Source organism: Ceratotherium simum, chromosome 32 (genome assembly GCF_057802395.1).
Source record: "Ceratotherium simum simum isolate JZ-2026a chromosome 32, ASM5780239v1, whole genome shotgun sequence".
NCBI classification, from domain to species: domain Eukaryota; kingdom Metazoa; phylum Chordata; class Mammalia; order Perissodactyla; family Rhinocerotidae; genus Ceratotherium; species Ceratotherium simum.
Window position 1 is genome coordinate 7185357 of NC_141931.1, and position 21435 is coordinate 7206791.

Sequence of the window (21435 nt, forward strand, 5' to 3'; positions counted from 1 at the left end):
TCTAAATTACCAAATAAAAAACTTGTTAATTAATGTCATTGAACTCTTCTGACTCGGGCAATTATTTGGCCAAAGCAATGAACAAGGACCCACGTCTGCTGCCTATTTTGTCATTTACAAATCTGGAAGGGAGGGTGGAGTTAGGTCCAGTTTAGAATGATCAATGGGGTTGCCAACTAATAAAAATCAGTTTTAGATTTTTTAGCACATCAGAGTTTCTCTGTTAAAGTAATAAAGTAATCTTGTCCAATCTAAAGTAATCTTGCCCACAGATGTTCAAATGTCACCCTAACAAACAGATATAGATCTAAAAGGAGGTACCTGACTCCTTTGTTTTGCCTCACCTAACACCAGAACTCTTCTCTGCAAAACCAGAGCTTCACAGCTTCTCCACATCTCTGTCCCTCAAACAAGCCTAGACTTTGACTTATCTTAGGTTCTTTTTCTCGAAAGACACACTGGCAGTAAACAGATCTAAGTCTATTGCTGGTATCCTTTAGATGCACAACACATATGACACTCTTCTTTTTCTCCAAATAGATTTTTTAAACCAGGACCAATGCAGGTGCTTCCCCAGCCCTCAACATACTTATCGCCATTCTTTCAGTTATTTATCCATCTACAACAAATATTTACTGAAGCCTATTATTTGTCAAGCACTAGGGATAGAGCAGTGGTCAAGAAAACAAAGATCCTGCTCTTGTACTATTTAACACAGCATCCTACTGTTGACATCCTTAGATACAGTTTTGCTATACTATTAGCACTTAAGACCACAAAACCAATCTTACTTGAACCATCAACCTCTTAATATAAATTATTTGTTAAGGAAAATCCAAATAAGGAAATCACTATGTTGGTGAGAAGAGTCAACAGTAAGCTTACTTTAAATACCATGGATGTCTCCACTGAGAAAAAATATATATTTCAAATTAATGGATGCTTCACAAATTTAGACTAACTGGAAAACAATCTGAAAAGATCCAAATTGTTGTACAATTTACTTAAGGAAATAATACTGTCTTCAATCTACATGCAGAGAGAAGTACTTGGAAAGAGTGTACAATTTTCCCTATATAAATATGCAATTCCAAGGTAATGGAGTTTCTTCCTGTAAGTTTAAAATTATATATAAAATTTTCATATAAAGTTTTCCATTAGCAAACATACTTTGTAGAATTTACATTTGAATCACCTAAGGGGCCGGCCCCGTGGTGTAGCAGGTAAGTGCAAGCGCTCTGCATTGGCGGCCCGCGGTTTGCAGCTTCGGATCCCGGGCACACACTGATGCACCGCTTGTCAAGCCATGCTGTGGTGGCATCCCACATAAGGTAGAGGAAGATGGGCACAGATGTTAGCCCAGGGCAAATCTTCCTCAGCAAAAAAATAAAAGAGGAATCACCTAAGATTTGTCAGGAATTCTGAATTACTAGAATCCAAATTAATATAGATTTGTTGTGTATCTTTTACTACCTGTGGTTTCGTGGAAAGAACACGGACTTTGGAGAAGCTGCCTCTAATACCATGTGTTTAAACCGTGGCAATGTTTAGGCTCTTCATATCTAAGAGACACCACCTTCCCTCAAAATGTTGTTTTAAGGAATAAACTAAAATGTATATAAAACACTTAGCACCAAACCGAGTACACGGTTAATTTTTAATTATTTTAAGTTTGTCAGGAATGGTGCTTGAAGCATGGAGGGAGAGGGAAGAAGGTGAACAAATAACAAAATGCAATAAAACCTAACGTCTAACCCTAAATAAGATACAGTCTAATTGAAGGAACTAAAGCTATAATGTGATAAGTGCTATAACAGACCAAGTGTTTGGGAAACAGAGATTGGGAGAGGTTAACTGACATGGAGAACCCAAAGACTTAAAAAGAATGGGAATGGAGGCAAGAAAACGTCCTTTTCAGCTAAGGCTCAAAACATGAAAGAATATAACATGCCCTAAGAAATGTACAAGTTTATAACAGATGGATTATAGGGAAGGAAAGAATGGAATGCTGGAGATCAAGCTAATAAGACAGACTGCAATCAGACTGTCAAGTATTTGCTATAATCTTACTAAGAAATCTAAGTATGGACTTTATCCTTTGGATGATGGAAAATCATTAGAAAATTTTAAGCAAAGTGACACAATCCAATTTAAATTTTATAATGATGCCACCATAAGTGGACAGCCTGGGCAGAAGGAAGCAGAGCAGTAATCAGGAGGTTATTTCAAGAGAGATGACCTAAGTTTCAATAATGGCAGTGGCAATAACAAGAGAAAGGATATACACAAGTAAGATATAGAAGGAAGAATCCAGGATTTGTCAATGGGTGGGTAGGGGTAGGTGGGCAAGAAATGTTGAAAAGGAATAGTTGGGGGATAGTGCTGTCACTTACTGAGAACCTAAGAATAAACTGTGGGAAAAGGGATTTGGGACACACTGTATTCTGAGGAGATATAACAAATAACAAATGCTTATAGAAGGGAAGCAGATATATGTGTGAGTTAGAAATAATGATTTGGGAGTCACTTATGTAGACAAGGTAGTCACAAGAATGACTGCCCAGCAAGAGACACATTGAGCAAGAAAAAACAGTAAAAGACTGAACTTATTGATATTTAAGGGGCAAAAAGGCAATAGGATGTTTTTCTAACTGACAAAGATTTTAAAAACTTTTTCTGAGACTAAATAATCAAAATAAAAATTTAAGAACTGAAAACCATAACATCCTTTAGAAAGTACTACCACATTAACAATTACTGCATTAATTCAGATTTCATCTCTCAAGAATTCTCTTTGTAAATTTAATTCTATATCAGGGTAAATATGACTTGTACATATGAATTTTGGTAAAAACCATCTTTGGGGAATTTGACATTTGCATAAAAGTATGGTTTAGTAAAGTGTAACAACTCATTTGGAAGAAGCTGTTTAATGTATCATGCACTATATGATAAAAGTATGGTTTAGTAAAGTATAACAATTGTTACAAGGGAAATTCAAATAAAAGGAAACTAGAAGCAAAAGAAACCCAATTATCTGAACCCTTTGTCAACAAATTAAATCAACATGAAATAATGAATCAGACAATAGATTAAAAGCTTAAAGACTCATGAGGTCCATATAGTATCTTCTTTTTTTTTAATAATTTTTATTTATTTATTTTTTTCCCCCAAAGCCCCAGTAGATAGCTGTATGTCATAGTTGCACAGCCTTCTAGTTGTTGTATGTGGGACGTGGCCTCAGCATGGCCGGAGAAGTGGTGTGTCGGTGCGCGCCCGGGATCCGAACCCGGGCCACCAGCAGCAGAGCGCGCGCACTTAACTGCTAAGCCACGGGGCTGGCCCCATGTAGTATCTTCTAAACCCACAGGACATTTACAAGTTCCTCAACATTTACTGATGCCAATCTGCTAATCAGTCTGCTAATGTACCCATCATTTATTTACTTATTGCCTTTTAACTTTTTTAGTGTCTTAAAACATACCATAAAGTTTAAGTTTGGAATTGTGAGTGGTCTATGCAAATATACTTATCCCATCACTTTGCTTCTGTTACATGTCACCTCTCAAGTAGTTGACACAATTTTTCTCTCACTCTTTTGAACATGCTATGAACATGTTATTAGCACTGAGTCAAACACGCTATGAACATGTTTTTAGCAGTGAGTTAAATAAACACAATTTGGATTACAAAGTTTAACTTCTCTTCAGACATTAAGACTTCTTATCTTGTGACCCATGACTCAGTTTTCTAATTCACAAACTGAAACCAATAGTTGCACATTATGTAGAAATGATAAGTTTTAAAATGTTTCTATTCATATTAAATTGTAATTAATAGGAAATTCAGACAATTTCAAAACTCAACCATTAAGACAATTATCACAAAAACCAAAAATTACTTCACACAAATATGAAGGGACAGTCATTTGGCTTTGATAAATTATTTAAACCATTACTGTTAAAATTAAGCACTCGACTTCAACGTGTCAAAGGCAAAAAACAGTTCTGAGGCGTCATAATGAAAAATTAAAAGAAAAAGCTGAATATGGCTAACTCTAGACCTAAATCTATGCAGCAACATTCTAAAAGACTTTTTAAAAGAATTTATAATTAAGAGTCTTATTTAGGCTAATGAATATAATGTAATATAATCAGAAACTATAATTCAACGTGCAGCATCTAGTAATAATGGCATACCTTTTCTTTCTGTTTTCTGTGCAGGGACAGAAGATGTGGGTGTAGGCAGTTTTGATAAAGTAGATGCTCCATTAGCATCAAATGATTTCTTTGGCTGGTGATCAGACTGTAGCGTAAATGGACTAGAAGGAACAGTGCTTGGGGTAGCAGTTGGATGAACCACTGGTTTGATGGGGTGCTGTACTGGCGTAGAACTACTGTGAGTCTCTGCTCTTGGCAGTCTGTAGTCTCTGTCATTGTGTCTGCTTGTTTGAGACAAAATATTCTGTGGGAGCAAACTACTGGCATCACTGGAATGCTTGTCTTCCACTTTAGGTCACAGTTCGAAAAAAGAGATGTTGGAATGACGGAAGGGGGAAGAAAAAAGATTACGTTAGAATCCTGTCTTTCACATCAGCTAATTTAGCAACATACTTGTACTTATATCTTTTTATAAAACTGCAAGCCCAGTTAGTGTCTGCAGTTTTGGCACTAGCATATAGATATCCAAATACTGGAAGAGGAATTTTAGCTCAACTATAAATATTAATCTATACTCAGATTTCAAGTGGGCTACTAGTTTTTGGGAATTCTTTAGAACCACACTGTAGTTCAAAAAAAATCAATATATGAAGTTATATAACATTTTACTCAAATAAAAAATTTTTTAATATTTTAAAAATTGACAAAGTAAATGATAAATTTTTTAAAAACATGGATCATAGGTTCTAATAACTGAATTATCCACAGTGGTTCAACTGCAAAAGAATATTGGCTTTATTAGCCTGATTTTTCTGAATACTAAAGTAGCTAATTAGTGGGTTCTAAAGTAGTTTGTGCTAGGGCTTAAATGAACTCATTTTGGGATAGCTGAGTTTATGAAGAACTGTGCATTCAATAAGTAACTCAATTCACGTTTTCAATAAGGCTAACAAACATCATCGTTATAAAATCAAGTTATGTTATCTGAAAAGAGAAGTCCTACATCTGCAGCACAGTCAGAAAAATCTACTTGCTATTATCAGTTGTATTAAAAACAGGTCCTCTTCCAAATTAAAGCCACAAAAATATTTTAAACTGAGAAATAAGTACTTTTGCTTACACAAAAAAATTACAAAAGAAGAAAAATTTCAACACTCGTGGTAACAAAATTGATATTTATCAAAAAATCTCTAGCCTAAATTACAATAGTCTAATCAGTGACTAAAGAATTAGAGCAACTTTTAAGTGGAGAAACATCTTAGGATTCAAGTACATGGTATGTAATGATATTACCAAAGGACGCCCTCCCTGTTGAATATTGTGTTGTTTTTTCCAACTCATGGTTCCTCCAAGTCTAGAGACCAGGACAGCACAAAGGAGGAAGTATGCTTAAACTACAAGTCAGTTTTCAAGTTGTCAGTGCACAACTCCTACATGTTACACCAAAACAAAAGGTACTGGATACTGCCAAAAAACTTCACTCACATCACAACACAAGGTCTTTAGACTTAATGACTTAATAAATGAACTTCAGTGTTATAAATTACACATATATCATCAGAAAAATGAACAAATAGACTGAGCTATCATAGCAGAATACAAACACCTGTTGCATGATATCAGTAAACTATCAAGTTGCATGCGCATAAAACTTAAGAATACAATAGACACTTTTAAGTCAAATATAACAGAAATAATACCATGCCTAATTCCCACCAATCCTGTCACTTGATTACCTAGAACTTTTATTTCCTTGACCAAGAAAACTCCCCTTCAGTTCTGTATTGACTACAGCCAAAATGTATCAAGTAAATGTACTCCCATGAAAATGAAAGATGATACTACTTCTAACATTTGTAAGCTTTGGAGAAAAAAAAAAAACAGCAGCAGCATTAGAGGAACCGAGGAAGCTACAGCTGCAACAACTTTCTATTACTTGGCAACTCTAGACAGAACATAGTTAAAGCAGTGACTGTCTGCACACCCCCCACAAGGACATTTAGCAGAAGTCTAGAGACGTTTTTGGTTGTCATTTTGGCTGTCTTTCTAAAATCTATTTTTCTACCTTTATCTCTTTACACATAAAATATTCCCAATCCTCCTGCATCCCCTACACACACACACACACACTCTCTCTCTCTCTCTCTCCCCCTCTCCCTCTCCCTCTCTCTTCTTTTATTAGCAGTTAGGAATTACAAAGCTTTAAGCTTTACCCTATATGAACATCAATATACTAAACATATGGGAAAACTCTGCCAACTGTGCCTATTTTTTGAATAGACAAAGTTAAGCACTTAAATGGCTTAGTGACTGTATTACTACCACATCAAGTATAGCTTAGCTGACCCATTAAAAAAGAAAAAGCAATACAACTCAAGTACTTGCTCAAACATGATTTAAAACTCAAAAAGTGTGATACATGACTACATTTCAACACAATCACAGATGCATTGACTCATCATTTGCACTTCTAGAAATTTAGCTAAGGAAGTAATCAGATAAGTGGGCAAAAACAGGAATCACAGCATTGTTTATAATAGGAAAAGGCTAAAAACCACCTAAGCATCGAGGATTATTTATAAATGAGGGCACATCCAAAAAATGAAATACCATGCAGTCAAGGTAACAAATGTAGAATTATAAACTGACACGGAAACATATCCTTGAAATATTATTGAACAAAAGAAAAGGTTAAAAACAGTAACATATCTCATTTTTGGCATAAAACACATACATATGTAATTTTCATACATTTATATGCAGACAGAAAAAAGTATATGTCCCCAAATGTTACTGGGTCATGAGATTAAAATTTTTCCCTCTCTTTATCTTTTTAATAACAAATAGTCCTTGCTTTCGAAATCATGAAGAAAAAAACAAACCAAAAAAAAACCCAATTTCATTTTTTGAAAAAGATGCACACAGATAATTTAAAAACACAACTCTGGTTTTATTTCTTTAAAGATGGTTTATTAAAAAGACAAAAGTAGTATTTTTACTCCCATCAATATTTCTATCAAATTTCTAATTACTCCTCTTCATTCACTCTACCCCAAGGGAGAAATGACTTAAATGATAGGTTATTTTGGAATGAACACAGCAGACATACAAGGCTCTGATCTTTTCCCTCTCTGGGAACTATCAGCCAGGAAGTGGAAAGACCCGGCCCAACAACAAAAAAACTTGTCCTCACACCCATTTGCTACTCTTCCTCGATACTCCTCCCCCAATTTTTCAGGAGGCCCACAAGCTGTGTGCTTTTTTTTTTTTTTTTTCCTTGGAAAGTAAAACTTTTATCTCATTTTTAACTGTCTGCCGAAAGTCAGTTACCTAAGACATTAAGTAAAATGGGACTAGAACCCAAGCCTTCAGTCTTAAGATACAATATTCTTAATTTCCTAACTTCAGTATTTTAAATGATTTTGTCTTCTGAGAATTAAGTACAATTTTACCAATATAAATCAATATTTTCTGCGGAGACTAAATACATCCTCTACTTTTTTGTTTTGAGTTAGAGGAGAGTTCAAATGCTTAAGTCTAAGAATTCCCAGAACACATCTTAAAATTTCAAAATTTGACAACGTGCCTAAGAGCTCTATGTGGCATTTAAATTTTATTCTCAGCAAAGGAAACCACTAGGAATAGAATATGTTTAGTAAAAGCTTCAAATTCAAATATAATTTGAATTAAAAGACAAATGTATCTTACCCATATTGTCCCACATGGACAAAATCTAGCCTCAGAAGAACATTAAGATGAGCACACAGTATGGAGATGTCACATAGGTCTATGATCATGATGAAATCAGTTTTCAAATATAAGGATAAACAAGTTTCTCACTGATAACACATAACGCCAATAGGTACTTTGATGTCACTATCTGTGTGTGGCTATTATTCAATTATTAGATTAGCACTCAGGGAGTTTTCGAAGGGATTTCAGTGTCCAGTTTAATAGGACACAATTCAGGGTGGGGGGAAGCTCCTGTTTTAAAAAGAAGTCAATCCACAACATGAAATTTTATTTTTTACCAACTCAACTGTATTATAGCCATTATGGGTAGTGATGAATACATATGTGTACTATTTCATTGTGCACCCTTTCCCATTTTAGGAACGAAAATAGTGGAGGTTGGGGGGACAGATCCAACATAAAAGAAACCCTTATGTTTCTATTTATTTTAGTTTACACATGTAAATGGATATGCATATAGATTTGTAAAGCAAAGGAACTACAGGAATGAATCAAACATTATAGTGTTTCACAGAAAAAAATTAAATACTTACTTCCACTGGCAAACCCACTAGTGGCTGTTGCTTGCATCACCTCTCTTCTGTAATCCCTATCTTTTGGGAAGCTATTAACTGCCATCTTGTTTGCTTCTTTTTGCCTCTGTTCTCTAAAAATCAAAATTAGATAAACCCATAAAAATTACATCAGGTACAATGAGTCTACATATAACACTTCTGGCCAAATGCTCAAAAGAACTGAACATGGCCACATCATTTAACTGGTGTGGGAGATGGGATGTAGCAAATAGAACATTCATGTTTCTCACTGATGGCAATATTGTATCAATTATTTATATGCCATTAACCCTACAACCAAAACCCTGCAATATTAATTCTACATATATAATGGAAACATATTACTGTCCTACAAGAAATATAAAGATTTCTATTATAAATTTTAAGGGAGATGCATAAATGTAGATTAATATAAATTTTTAAATTAAATATACAAACAGTTCACAAGGCCCTTGTGGACAGTTTCTTACCTGTCCTGTGTTTTTGTTTTTTTTTTAAGGTAAAGAGAAATTATGGAAAACACAGACAATGGGCCAACCACTGCAATTAAAAAGGGAAGTGATGAGTATCACTATAAGAAACCTAAACTTAGAATGTTTTAATGTTCTAAGATGTTAACCTAGAGTCAAGAATGAGAAATATTATTCAATTATATTAAGAGCAAATACCTTTCAAGCCACTCTTTTGGTTTTTCCCATTGTGAAACTTCCGTTCGACAATTGTAGTAGTATTTTTTCCCAGAAGAGCTAATATGCTCAGACCAGTCATCTGCAGAATCATAAGGCTTAAAAACACATTTTTAAAAATTAGAAAATGTTAAAGACTATCTAATCACTTGATATAAAATATCAAGACTATCAATGGTTTTCAAAGCATACATATGGGAGAAGACTTGAGATGAAGATGCCCTCAACTAGGATGTAATTATCTGCATATATATCTTAGAAGACCTTAGTCTACGAAAATTTTTAAAGACAACAATGGAAAACCCAATAAAATATCAAATTAAACAGAGTAATAAATATTAGTTTATTAGGCAAAGGAAGAAAAATGCAAAATTAACACCTTGATTTTAGAAAAGCATTACAAAAGTTCCCTGTTATCATAATTTTAATTGCTGAAATCCAGTCACATGGGGAGGGATGTTAGGGAACCCACTCTCAACTGACTGACTTGATGGCATGAGAGCACATCAGTTCCAAACTAAGGCACAATAGTAATCATATATAGTGTAACAGAGAACCACCTGCCTGCACTGACTGTTACTTGGTGGGAAAAAGCACAAAAAAATTTTTAAATGTAAACACAAAGCTAATTAGAAACTATAAATTTGTTTCACCTTCAAAATCCATGAGACGGGTCAAGTATTAACTAAACCTTGCCTCACGTAATATATAGGATCAGCAGCATCACTCATTTTCCCTTAACTAAAACTGGTCTGTCTTTCGAAAGTTCTCAGATACAGTCTCTTGAAGGTATTTTATAGGCACCGTAAGATTATAATAAGATTAGAAAAATCTGAAAGGCCCAGTTTTCATGGAACTGATTTCAAAAAAGGTAACACTGAAGTGCCTGCACTGGCCCCAGGAAATCTGATAGAATCCCAAGTATACTTCTAGATGAACTATTTTTTCAAAGGAGCTTTGAGATTAAAATGAAACAATGTTATACTCTGGTACTCTATCCTTCTTCTGGGTTCACCACAGCGTATATCTATTTAAAAAAAAGCTTGAGGAAAAGAACTCTTATGCTCTGCCTACTCAGTTATAATTTTACCAAGCAGAAAACGAGCTGAGAGAAATTACGATTTGTCCACAGGTCACAAAACTAGTTAGTGGTAGAAGAAAGGATCAAAACTCAGGTTTCCCGATGTCCATTATTTAATCCACTAAATCAACACCAATTCTGGAAAGGCTGTAATAATTCTGAGGGTAGTTGAAGAAATACTGTAGATTGTGCCATATGTTGTATGCTCTCGGGTTTATGTCCCAAAATAATGAAGCTATTGGAAATCAGCCCTGTGCCTCCAAACCTCTAAAATCAATGGAGAGTTAATTCTCAATCCCACTAACTTCCGAAAGCAGGCTACACCAAGCTGCAGGAACCCATTCAGAGAAGACCAAATTCAAAAAGTTCTCTACCACCCACCACTCCCTATACCTAAACTGTTATGCAAACTGAGATCTTCTGTGGATGTATCTGGAAGATTTGGTTTACTTGGCAAGTGGTTATATGGGATTACTGGGTAGGTCTGAAGACAGAGAACGAGATTTGAGGCAGGTAGACAGAAGACACCAAGAGTAGAGCAGAGTGGTCTAGACCAGTGCTCTTCAAAGTGATGGTTTTGAGAACTGTTTCCTGTCCCGGAGGTAAGGAGCTTGCATCAGAATACGTATAAACACACCGCTTCCCTCACCAAAAAGTCTTGCTTTAAGAAAAAGAAATTCAGCTCAACTAAACAGTGTATTTAACAACATTTAATTTACATTCTGGCACAACCTTCAGGACAGTTAAAAGTTCACACACCAGAACCTTGAAGAAGTCTATGACACTGCATGATTTTGCTTATCAAATCCTAGGTCAGTACAAGTTAATGTTTACTTTAACAAAATGTGTTCCAGGGTACAACATTACAATCACATACCAGTAACTTTAGTTTATCTTCTCCACCCCACTTCCATCCTCAAAAAAGGTTAAGGAAAACAAAAAAAGGTAATGGGGTAACTTTTAAAATGTTGATGTGTAACAGCAAGTGTTAAATTTCTTTTTTTATTGTATTTTTTTTTCAGTTTTATTGAGGTATAATTGACAAATAAAATATTTAAAGCATACATAGTGATGATATGATACACATGTACATTGTGAAAGGATTCTGCCGATCTAGGTAATCAACACATCCATTATCTCACATACCTTTTTTTTTTTGGTGAGAACATGTAAGTTCTACTCTATTAGCAAATTTCAACTATATAACACAGTGTTATCAATCATTGTCACCATATTATACATTAGATCCTCAGGTGTTTAATTTCTTGATTTTAAAAAAAGAATAGCTAAAATTAAGAACTAAATAAAGAAAAGGCCTGCATGGGCTGGCCCCGGGGCTTAGCGGTTAAGGGTGCACGCTCTGCTACTGGGCGGCCCGGGTTCGGATCCCAGGCGCGCACCAATGCACCGCTTCTCCGGCCATGCTGAGGCTGCGTCCCACATACAGCAACTAGAAGGATGTGCAGCTATGACATACAACTATCTACCGGGGCTTTGGGGGAAAAATAAATAAAATTTAAAAAAAAAAAGGCCTGCAAACATTTCAAGTTTTCTAAATTAGGCTTGATGTAGTTGCCAACACATGCTGCAAGGCAGCAGCTCTCCAAGTGTCCTCCAGGAACCCCTGAAGGATTCTGAGATCATTTCACAAGATCAAAACTATTTTCATAATACTAAGACGATTCTCTCTTTTTCCTCCTCATTCTACCCCAAGAACACAGTGGGGTTTTCCCAGAGGCTCTACAGGAAATTTGATATCACAAAAGACTGAATGTAGAGCAGATATGAAAAAGTAAGTATCTTCTATTAAGTCAGGCTTTAAAGAGATGTTTGATTTTTTCGTTTTAGCAAGTTATTTTTCATAGAAATATATTTCATATGTTAACATGTACTAGGTTTAGGACTGATTTTTAAATAAATCAAATATTTCAAATTTATCAGTTTTAATTTTTAATATGGTAAATATTGATGATAGAGTTCACATAAACAAAAGCTCTCTATTTCCATGAATATAGACAGGTCTTGAGACTAACAAGTATGAAAATGGCTGCTCTAAAAGAATAGCACTAAACAGTCACTGAAGCACCTATCGGCTCTCCTTCAATTCAAAATGTCTTTTAAAACTCTTATGTGAATGCTGCTTTTCTCTTCTTAAAAAAAAAAGCATCTTTCTACCTTTCCACTTTGTCTTTGAAATATGGAGTCCCACTACTACTTCTCTAAGTTCAACTATGGAAAAGAAACAGTTAATCTTGGAATTAATTTATGAATTATTAATAAAGAATAGTTCATTCAATAACAACATTAAAGATGGCATTCACTGTAACAAAGAATTTCATGGCGTCCTAAGAGTTCTCTGATAAATTTCTATTTTTTTAAATTACGTAGAGGCACGCCCCAAGGCACCACTTCTCCGTCCAACGCGAGGCCGAGTCCCACGTACAGCAACTAGAAGGATGTGAACCTATGACATACAACTATCTACTGGGGCTTTGGGGGGAAAAAAAATGAATAAATTAAATTACGTAGAATATGTTCAGGCAAGACTGGTTACAAAGACTAGATCCTGAGAGCCTCAAACTTAATAGCTCCAAAATATGCAGAAGATATTTAACTGATAATAAGAGGAGTTAGAATATAAATGCAAAGTTCTTTAGGATTGAATTTAAAGTGCTTCCCAGCAACAAATCAAATTTGGTGAAGAATACTCAGAAGATTCCAATTATAATGTCTGTAAGTGCAAATAAAAATTTTTTTTCTAAATGAAGACTCAGAGGTCTCTTTGGGGGAAAAAAAATCACAAATATGAATAACTAATCTAAAACATTCTACATAACATCTTTAAGTCCTATCGTGACTTAGATCAGGAAAAAGGAGGCATTCACCAAGCTTTTTCTAAATATACATATTTTTTTTGCGAGAAAGATTAGCCCTGAGCTAACATCCGTTGCCAATCCTCCTCTTTTTGCTGAGGAAGACTGGCCCTGGGCTAACATCCATGCCCACCTTCCTCTACTTTATATGGGATGCCACCATAGCATGGCTTGACAAGCAGCGTGTTGGTCCGTGCTCGGAATCAGAATCTGCGAACCCCGGGCCACCCAAGAGGAGCATGTAAACTTAACCGCTAAGCCACCGGGCTGGCTCCCTTTTCCTAAACATTTACCATAGGCTAGGCTCTGTGTTAAACATACTACAATCAATGTTCATCTTAGGACTTAGCAGGGAACTACATGTGAATATCTTAATGTAATACTGAAAAAATATGGTAATTTCAACTCCACTTTCAACAGTTAACTTGATAAAATATATATAAATATAAATCACCCACACAAGCAAATGTCTGTGTAGATAACTCTACATAATATTTTTACTGATGTTCCAAGACAGATTTAAAACATGAAAACCTCTAAGAGAAAAAAACCCCACTTTTTAAAAAAGCTATTCCATATTTTAACCTGGGTTAAAATAGTGTGTTAACCTGGGTTACCTAACATTCACCCGTTCATTTATTCTTTCATTAGGAAAATACTAGATGAAAGGTAATTTTATTTTTACTTACTACTCAAAAAATTCTATTACAAGTGATTTTAAGACAAGGTCAGTTTACAAGTAACCTTCGGAAATGTTCAAAAGCCGACTTCTTAGGTAAGATTAAATGCATAGTTTATAAATGATATATGATGTGTCATGCCTACTGAGTACACTATAATGAAAAAGACCACTACTTAGAGATTAATCACACACCTACAGCTGAAATCTACAGAAAGGGAAACCAATTCTGAAAATACATAACATTTAATCCATTCTGGTAATGGTCTTCAGTCTCCACTCACATAAATGAAATCCTCTGACACCCTTTATGACTTGGGTCTTTCAAGCTTATCTGATGCTTATTATTTATTCTTTCTGATTTTACTATGTTAATCCATCTCTTGAAAATCAAAATAATCAGGATCTGTTTTCCCTGAACAAGGAATTTTTTTTACCAAAAGAATATTCACATAGCCTGCCTCCGTCCTAACAGCAGACAAATACCAAATCAGAATTGTCAGTGATAAATGGAGCTTTAGGTTAGTATTATCTTAATGGGGCCATTTTTCACAAAAATAGAGATATTCATTCTAAAATCCTGAATACATGCCTTATTGAAAATGACTCATCACAAGCAGTTTGATGGTAACACCTGTGAAGGTTTATCAAGCTGTTATCTCAGCCTCAATACCACCCTTCTATATTCTGTTCTGTGATGCAGGGCTGGGATAAGGCAAAGTACATTCTATTTAGCCAGCTGGCTTTCTGTTAGATTCTGTCAACAAATACTAGGCATCAGAGGAAGACTGGAAGGCAGGAGAAAAGAGAAGCCTAGCAGCCACAGTCAGTTTCAGTTTCCAACTCTCTGCTATCCACCCCAAACCAGAACTAGCTTCACCGTACTACTCAGAGGTACTATCACCAGCTCTGCAGGGCTCCTCCCCTAAGCTCCGATAATCCCAAACTCTTCCTATTGTTCCCCAGCCCCAAGGGGTGATTACTATATATGCGTTACCTCAGTGTTTCCTTTTGATTTTTCAGTCCTCAATACCTGCAATATCTGCTTAACCAATCCTGTATATGAAATTTTCTGTGTAATCTAGACCCTGATTAATACCATCTTTAAAACTATGCTAAATTTATTTTTATGACAATGTTATTATGGATGTCTCAATTTTCTATAGAAATATACTATCCACACCACTTCAACAAGGGACAAGAAATAATCAACTCTGAGGGTTTTCAATGCCAGTTAACGTATGATGATCATCCAAATATCCAAGGCAAAATCTGCTGGATTCAATCTACACTTCTATAGCCTTCTAGTTGTCCTTTCCTTCCTATAATGTATTTTCCATATTGCTGATGTAATTTTTTAAACTGCAAACATGATGTTACTTCACCAATTATACCCTTCAACAGCTCTCCATCGCCTTTATATAAAATTCATATTCCTTGGCAAGATATGTAACTCTTTGTTGTCTGGCCCCAACTTATCTCTGTAACCTGAGCTCCTGCCATTCTTCTGCACTATCAAAATGCTTGCAAGTTCTCCAAACATGCTATGCTTTTTCACACTTCTGTGTCTTTGTAGGTGCTGTTCCTTTACATGCTGCACAAATTTGAAACCTCTTCAACTGGCTAGGTCATATTCAAGCTGTTGGATAGCGTTACTTATACTTTAACAGCTTCCTCATCCAAGGTGGGAGCCCCTCTCCGAAAGCAACTTGAACAGGCACTGTTTTGTTTACTTTTTGGTCTGCACCACAGGCCCGAAAGTTCCTTTAACATGGGCCACGCTTTCTTAGTTCTATATATTTACAACCTAGCATATGCTTGGCAAATGGAAACCTTATTAAATTTTTGTTGAATAAATGTATTGGAACTTTCATTTAAACCTTGACTTTAAAAAATTCAAACTGAGTAATAACAGCTACTTCATTAACAGTTACTTCATTTTAGAAATATCTAAAATTCCTCATTGGGTTTCACGCCCTTGAGGACAGGGACCTTACATCACTAGTGTCTAGTAGAGTGCTCAACACACAGTAGACGCTAAATAAATATATGCCCTAAAAAGCTTATATATTATGGAAAGAGCAAGCTCAAGTTAAATCACTTTAAGTAACTACAGAAGTTTCACTTTATATCTCAGTTATTCCTATGGTAAAATTTTGCTCTGATGAAATAATACCAAGATGGTATCTTTTGACTATGCTCAGTTCTACTAATAAGGTTAGCTCATTAGTTCAAATACATTGAGAAAAGGTCAACTTTGATTAAAAATTTTTTTAAAGAAAAGACATTAGATTTAACAAGACTTGGTGTGAGGTTTTTGTTTTTTTGCAATAAATTCCAAGAAGAAAAAATTAGGCATGTTTATATACTTACTGCATCTGAAGTTTTGCTCGGATTATTGCTTGGATTAGAAGAATGTGAATTTGAACTATGAAGAGCACTGTGGTTGTGTGAGTTTTCTTGTGGAGAGTAACTGGTCCCTTAAAAAAATAAAGAGCAAAGTGAATTATAAGTAAGTTGTATTTCATGTTTAATTTAAACTGCTCACTATATATCCCTAAATCAGCATTTTACATAAGTATCAGGAATATATACATATTCATACTACTTATAGTATATAAAATATTTGTCAGCCTACTGAAGATGTGGCTTAAAGAGCACATACACTACATGGCTAATAACCTATGGAACAATGTTATTTATAACGAGACGAACAAAACTTCAAGTATATCATGTCTAGCAACTTGTATCTTTTTTTTTAAAATAGAAGTTTTATTAGGGAAAGACAGATATACAACGTACATGAAGAAAACAAGCACAAAAATCCAACTGATAACAGAAGTAAAAGTCACAGTGATCCAACGTTTTTGCAATTATTTTTCAGTTGCTTAAATAGTCTCCATGACTTATTTTTTAATATTTTTGCCAATTGTTCAATTAAAACAGTATCAAGTTTTCAAAAAGTTAAGTCTCAGGGAAGGTACTTGCTTTCATGATGGTAAAAATGACATCAAGTTTCCTAACAACAGGTCCAACTCGACCTAAACATGGCTTTAAAGTAACTCAGGAGCTTTATGAATAACCTACACATTTCAGAGACTATCAGGGATGATAGTTTTTTGTCTTAAGAAAAGCCAAGGTATAAAAATCTAGACATGCAAAAATACTCTGATTAATGATACAAAAAGGTACACCACAAAACTCTAATTTTTAGTATTTCAATTTTATTTCACATATTTATTTTCCAGCATCAAGGTAACATAATTCAACTTATTTTTTTAACTGAGTTAGCAGTGGTGTGGAGGGTACACTATAACGAACAAAAACTGCAAGTGGGAAGAGCAATTTAAATGGTCCAGTGGTCTAGGAATTAGTTAGCAGTCAGAACCAGAGTTGTTAGGAACAGATATAAATAAGAACTATTTCAATCAACAGGGAAAACTAAATGCATAAGAAAAGTGAACTGGGACAGACAGAAGATGACTTTAAGGTTTTAGATATCCAAGTGGAAATGGTGAGTAGATCTATGTAGAACCAGGAATTCTGAAGTGGATCTGGAAGTCTCTTCCCTTAGAGCGGAAAGGTAGGAGACTCTTAACTTAGCGTTGCATATAATAAATAAGCAATATGAGCTCCGAATGAAATCAAGAGTATGGCAAGAGAAAAGGCAATGGCCAAGATTTAATCTTGGATGGGGGCCAGCTTATAAGGGAAGCTAGAAGCAGATTCAAAGACCTGTAAGTCCTCTTAGAGAACCACTGAACCTGGGGGTGGTCTGAGGACTCCAACATACTCAGTTACTAAGAAAAAGTAATACTCCAAGTTTTGAAGAAAATCTTGAGATCTACGCTGAAATTTGTACTTTTCAGAAGTAACTCAAAGATTTTTTTAAAAGTCAAGTTTACTGCTGAATACAAATAAGAAACAACTAGTAATATGGACTACCAGAATACCATAGTTATACACTACTAGTAGAGTTGAGATTTCCATGGAAATTTCCATAAATATGTGAGCAAAATGGAGAAAAGGCCAATCTTATTGACTGAAATGAACCCCAGAGTAATCCATCAAGAAGCCTGGGTGAGATGCCCTGACATTTATCTGCATACATTCTTGAGCAAGATGCTCTACACTTAAATCTATGAAATAAAAGTGCCATGTTAAAGATTTGTTAAAAGACATGATAGATAGAGTGCTCTATAAACATAAGTTATATTAGGAATGAGGTCTATTGATCTGTCATGAGGTTAAGATCCAGGAATTCACTCTACTTTAGTGTTGTTCTTATTATCAACGAAAATTTTAAAAATTTACAACCATCCAATTAATTAAGCTTTTACCTCTGAAGAAATGGTATGTCTTTGACCAGCCTGACAGACGTTATCAGATAGCTTTTAGCTCTAGTATATGTGTTTTCACAGGGCATAATGCAATAATCAAAAATCATAAGCATTAAGGCACACTAGCCTAAGTTCAGTCAAGAGAAAACTGAATCAGCTGTTGAGAGGGAAGTCATTTCAGAGACAGGAGCTTTTTGAATAGGGACCAGATTCCACATTCTATGAAATAATTTATCTAGACCATTTAGCAAAACTAATTGAAACTTAAAAAAAAAAGTGAAGAACAAGATAAAGATATACAGATATTTTAATAAAAGACTAAAAATAAACTGACATTCTTAAATAGAATCCAAAACTAAGTAAAAGAGGTCTTATAGAAGGCATGGTATGGTAAAGTAGGCAACAGAACTTTAGATTCCAGCCAGAAGAATGTGCTTAAGAACTAAAGGGAGGGTAGACTTGCCCCGGAATAACATGACTATAATAAGCTAAACCAAGCTAACTCTCTATAACGAAAGCTACAATTTATATTATCTTCCCCAGGGTCAGAGTAATGATGGTGGTGGTGGTTATGATTTTCCAGAGCCACGTCTACAGAAAGTGCTACAACACAATGTTACTTTGAAATCTCCTACCTTATCTTAAAAACTCACGTGAATTTTTGTATTCTACCCCATGATGAACTTGTGTGTTTCAGGATAAGAATGCAAGCTTTTTTATTAGTAGTATAATATTAATAATACAGTGTAGAATCTAAGGCTGAGCAAAAGAGTAAGTGATTTGTGGACGGTAACACATCCAAAGAAGAGTAGAGCCATACACAAAACTTGAACTCAGAATGTTCATGCTCAATCTAGTACTAGTAACTATTCAAGTGCAGAAAGGAAGATAACATATACGCTGGTGAGGGCGAGTCTCATGGATGCTGTGCGGCCCAACAAAGTAATGAGAGCAAAAGCTGTTTCTACGGTCCAGTGCCCTTTGTGTTCTCTGTACATTACCAAGAAAAAGGTTCACTACTTTAAAGAAAAAGAAAATAGCTCCTTGAAAAAAGTAGTATTTGTAGATAAGTGGGATGAAATTAGTTTTAAATGATACACATTTAAACCAACCTTAAGAAATTAAAGTAGGACTGATAAAGCTAGTCCTAAAGGCTTGGAAGAAAGGGGTACTATTGAGAATTATTTGGGTTTTCTTTTTTTTGGGGGGAGGGGGGAGTGGCGGAAACGAAGGGGTCATATGGTTATGCTTGCCAACTTGAAGAACCTAAAGGGTGAGCAAAGTTCTCCTGTCCAGTGCTTAACCAAAGGTAGATATGAAATGGAGATGTAACATGATTGGATGCTAGTATCAAACTAGAATCTAAGGGTCAGCAAACTACAACCTGCTGGGTGTGTTTTTACTAATAAAAAGTTTCATCAGAACACAGCTGCAGCGAATCATTTAATATTATCTATGGCTACTTTTGCTTTTTAATTGTGAAAATGACCGTGTGGCCTACAAGACTAAAATATTTATTATCCAGCTCTTTAAGAAAAAGTTTGCCGACTTCTGGACTAGACGTTAATCTAAGTAGTACAATACAATACAATACAACAATGTGAGATAATGACCTTTTCCCTAACAGAATCTTCAATATTTAAAAGGCAGAATAATCCCTACTTGGCATCCATCAAAACTTCAGAAGCTAGATCTTAAAGGGTAAGGAGGATATAACCTACAATCTGAGAAGAGAAAGGTGGAGCCCTAGGAGAGGACTCTGGGCCAAAAAATGCAGCCGAACACATCTGACTCAGCAACAAATGGGCATTAAACAATTAGATTGCCTCTCATTTAGAAAAGGGAACTTGGATATTAGAGGGAAAACGGGAAGTATATACGGTTCTACATGATCAAACACGGTATGGAAATGCAACTAGCTTTTCCACAAGTTAAACAGTTTTCACTCTACTCAGGGGCAAAACATTATGGCATTTATGTCCTTATTTAGAACATGACAACCACTAAAATTCACTACCAGATCCTCAGACCTAGAAATTAAATCTTAATACATAAGGTATATCTATAATACTAAATGAAAGATTTCAAGGACATACACCATCCCAAACTCCCTTTCAAACTAATAAAAGCAGATACCAGGTATGAATGAATAAGGTTCAGCAGTGGATCTCAAACTTCAGTAAATTTAAAAATGTAGATTTCAAGGTTGCATCTCACAAAGAATTTGATTCACAGTATTCGGAATGGGACCCCAAGATCTGAATTTTTAATAAGCATTCTCAAGATAGTTTTGGTGTGGTCAGTATCTGGGCCACACTTAATTCTAAATGTTACATTGCCTTCCAGTGTCTTTGGTCCTCCTCTTAGCACTCCAAAACCAGAAACCACAAACATTTAAAAATATGGGGATTTCACAAAGAAAGCCATACCTCTCATGGGTATGTTTGCCATAACACAGATGTTTTCCTGAAAAACCCTGAATTCTGCAAAACAGTACAGTAAAAACAAAAGTTTTAGGGGAAAAATAGAGTAGCAGCAAATCACTTAAAACTACGCAACTCTGTTATAACCAGAGCACTAACAAAACTTGAATAGCACAGGCAAGCAGCTCAGCATGGTTGTGGATTGCTTCAGGGGATATTAAAAATGCAAAAAACATTAGGATAGAAATGTGGCTTGCTGGGGCTGAGAACATGGAAGTGAAGTTCTGAGCATTGAGGCTACAGGTAAAATGGACAGCGGAGAAAGTGCAACTTGCCACAGACAGGGAGCCATGCAAGGCTAGGGGGACAGATTTGAATTTTCTTTAGGGGTCTTGCCTGTGTAGCAGCTGGTTGAGGGCTTTTTCCTTTCTATTTGAAGGTTATAACCCTACTCCTGCTATTCTGATTCTCCTTGCCTAGAAAAAAAAAATTTCACATATGAACCAACACAACTTCAATTTATATAGATGTCATTCTCCAATTTACCAATTGTATATGAGCTAACTGGTAATGAAAAGCAAGAGTTGTAGCTAACCAGACTATGTCTCTTAGGGAACGGGGAAACATGAGACGGTGTGACAACAACAGGCTTCCATTTGAGTTACTCCCTCTAGATATGTGCTATCCAAATGATAGCCACTAGGCACACACAAGCTGTTGAGCACTTGAAATCTGGCTACTCTAAATTAAGATTTGCTGTATGTGTAAAATACACACTGGATTCAAGACTTAGTACAAAAAGAATGTAAAATAGCACGTACATATTTTTATATTGATTACATGATGAGCTATTTTTTTGTTAAATAGTATATATTACTAAAATTAA

At 35.3% G+C, this 21435-nt stretch overlaps 1 protein-coding gene across 6 annotated transcripts in view; it reads right to left on the reverse strand.

The window, feature by feature from the left end:
- WAC (WW domain containing adaptor with coiled-coil) overlaps positions 1–21435 on the reverse strand; it is an 81685-nt gene that overhangs the window by 18511 nt on the left and 41739 nt on the right. For 4 of the 6 annotated variants that reach the window (XM_014783575.2, XM_004425261.3, XM_087420716.1 and 1 more), the window contains exons 4-7: positions 16160–16266; positions 9136–9251; positions 8447–8559; positions 4200–4508 (exon numbers count right to left, since the gene is read on the reverse strand). In XM_014783575.2, coding sequence (XP_014639061.1) covers positions 4200–4508; positions 8447–8559; positions 9136–9251; positions 16160–16266 — 645 coding nt within the window. The remainder of the gene's footprint in view (positions 1–4199; positions 4509–8446; positions 8560–9135; positions 9252–16159; positions 16267–21435) is intronic. The other 2 variants (XM_014783577.2, XM_087420718.1) reach the window with 1 other exon arrangement.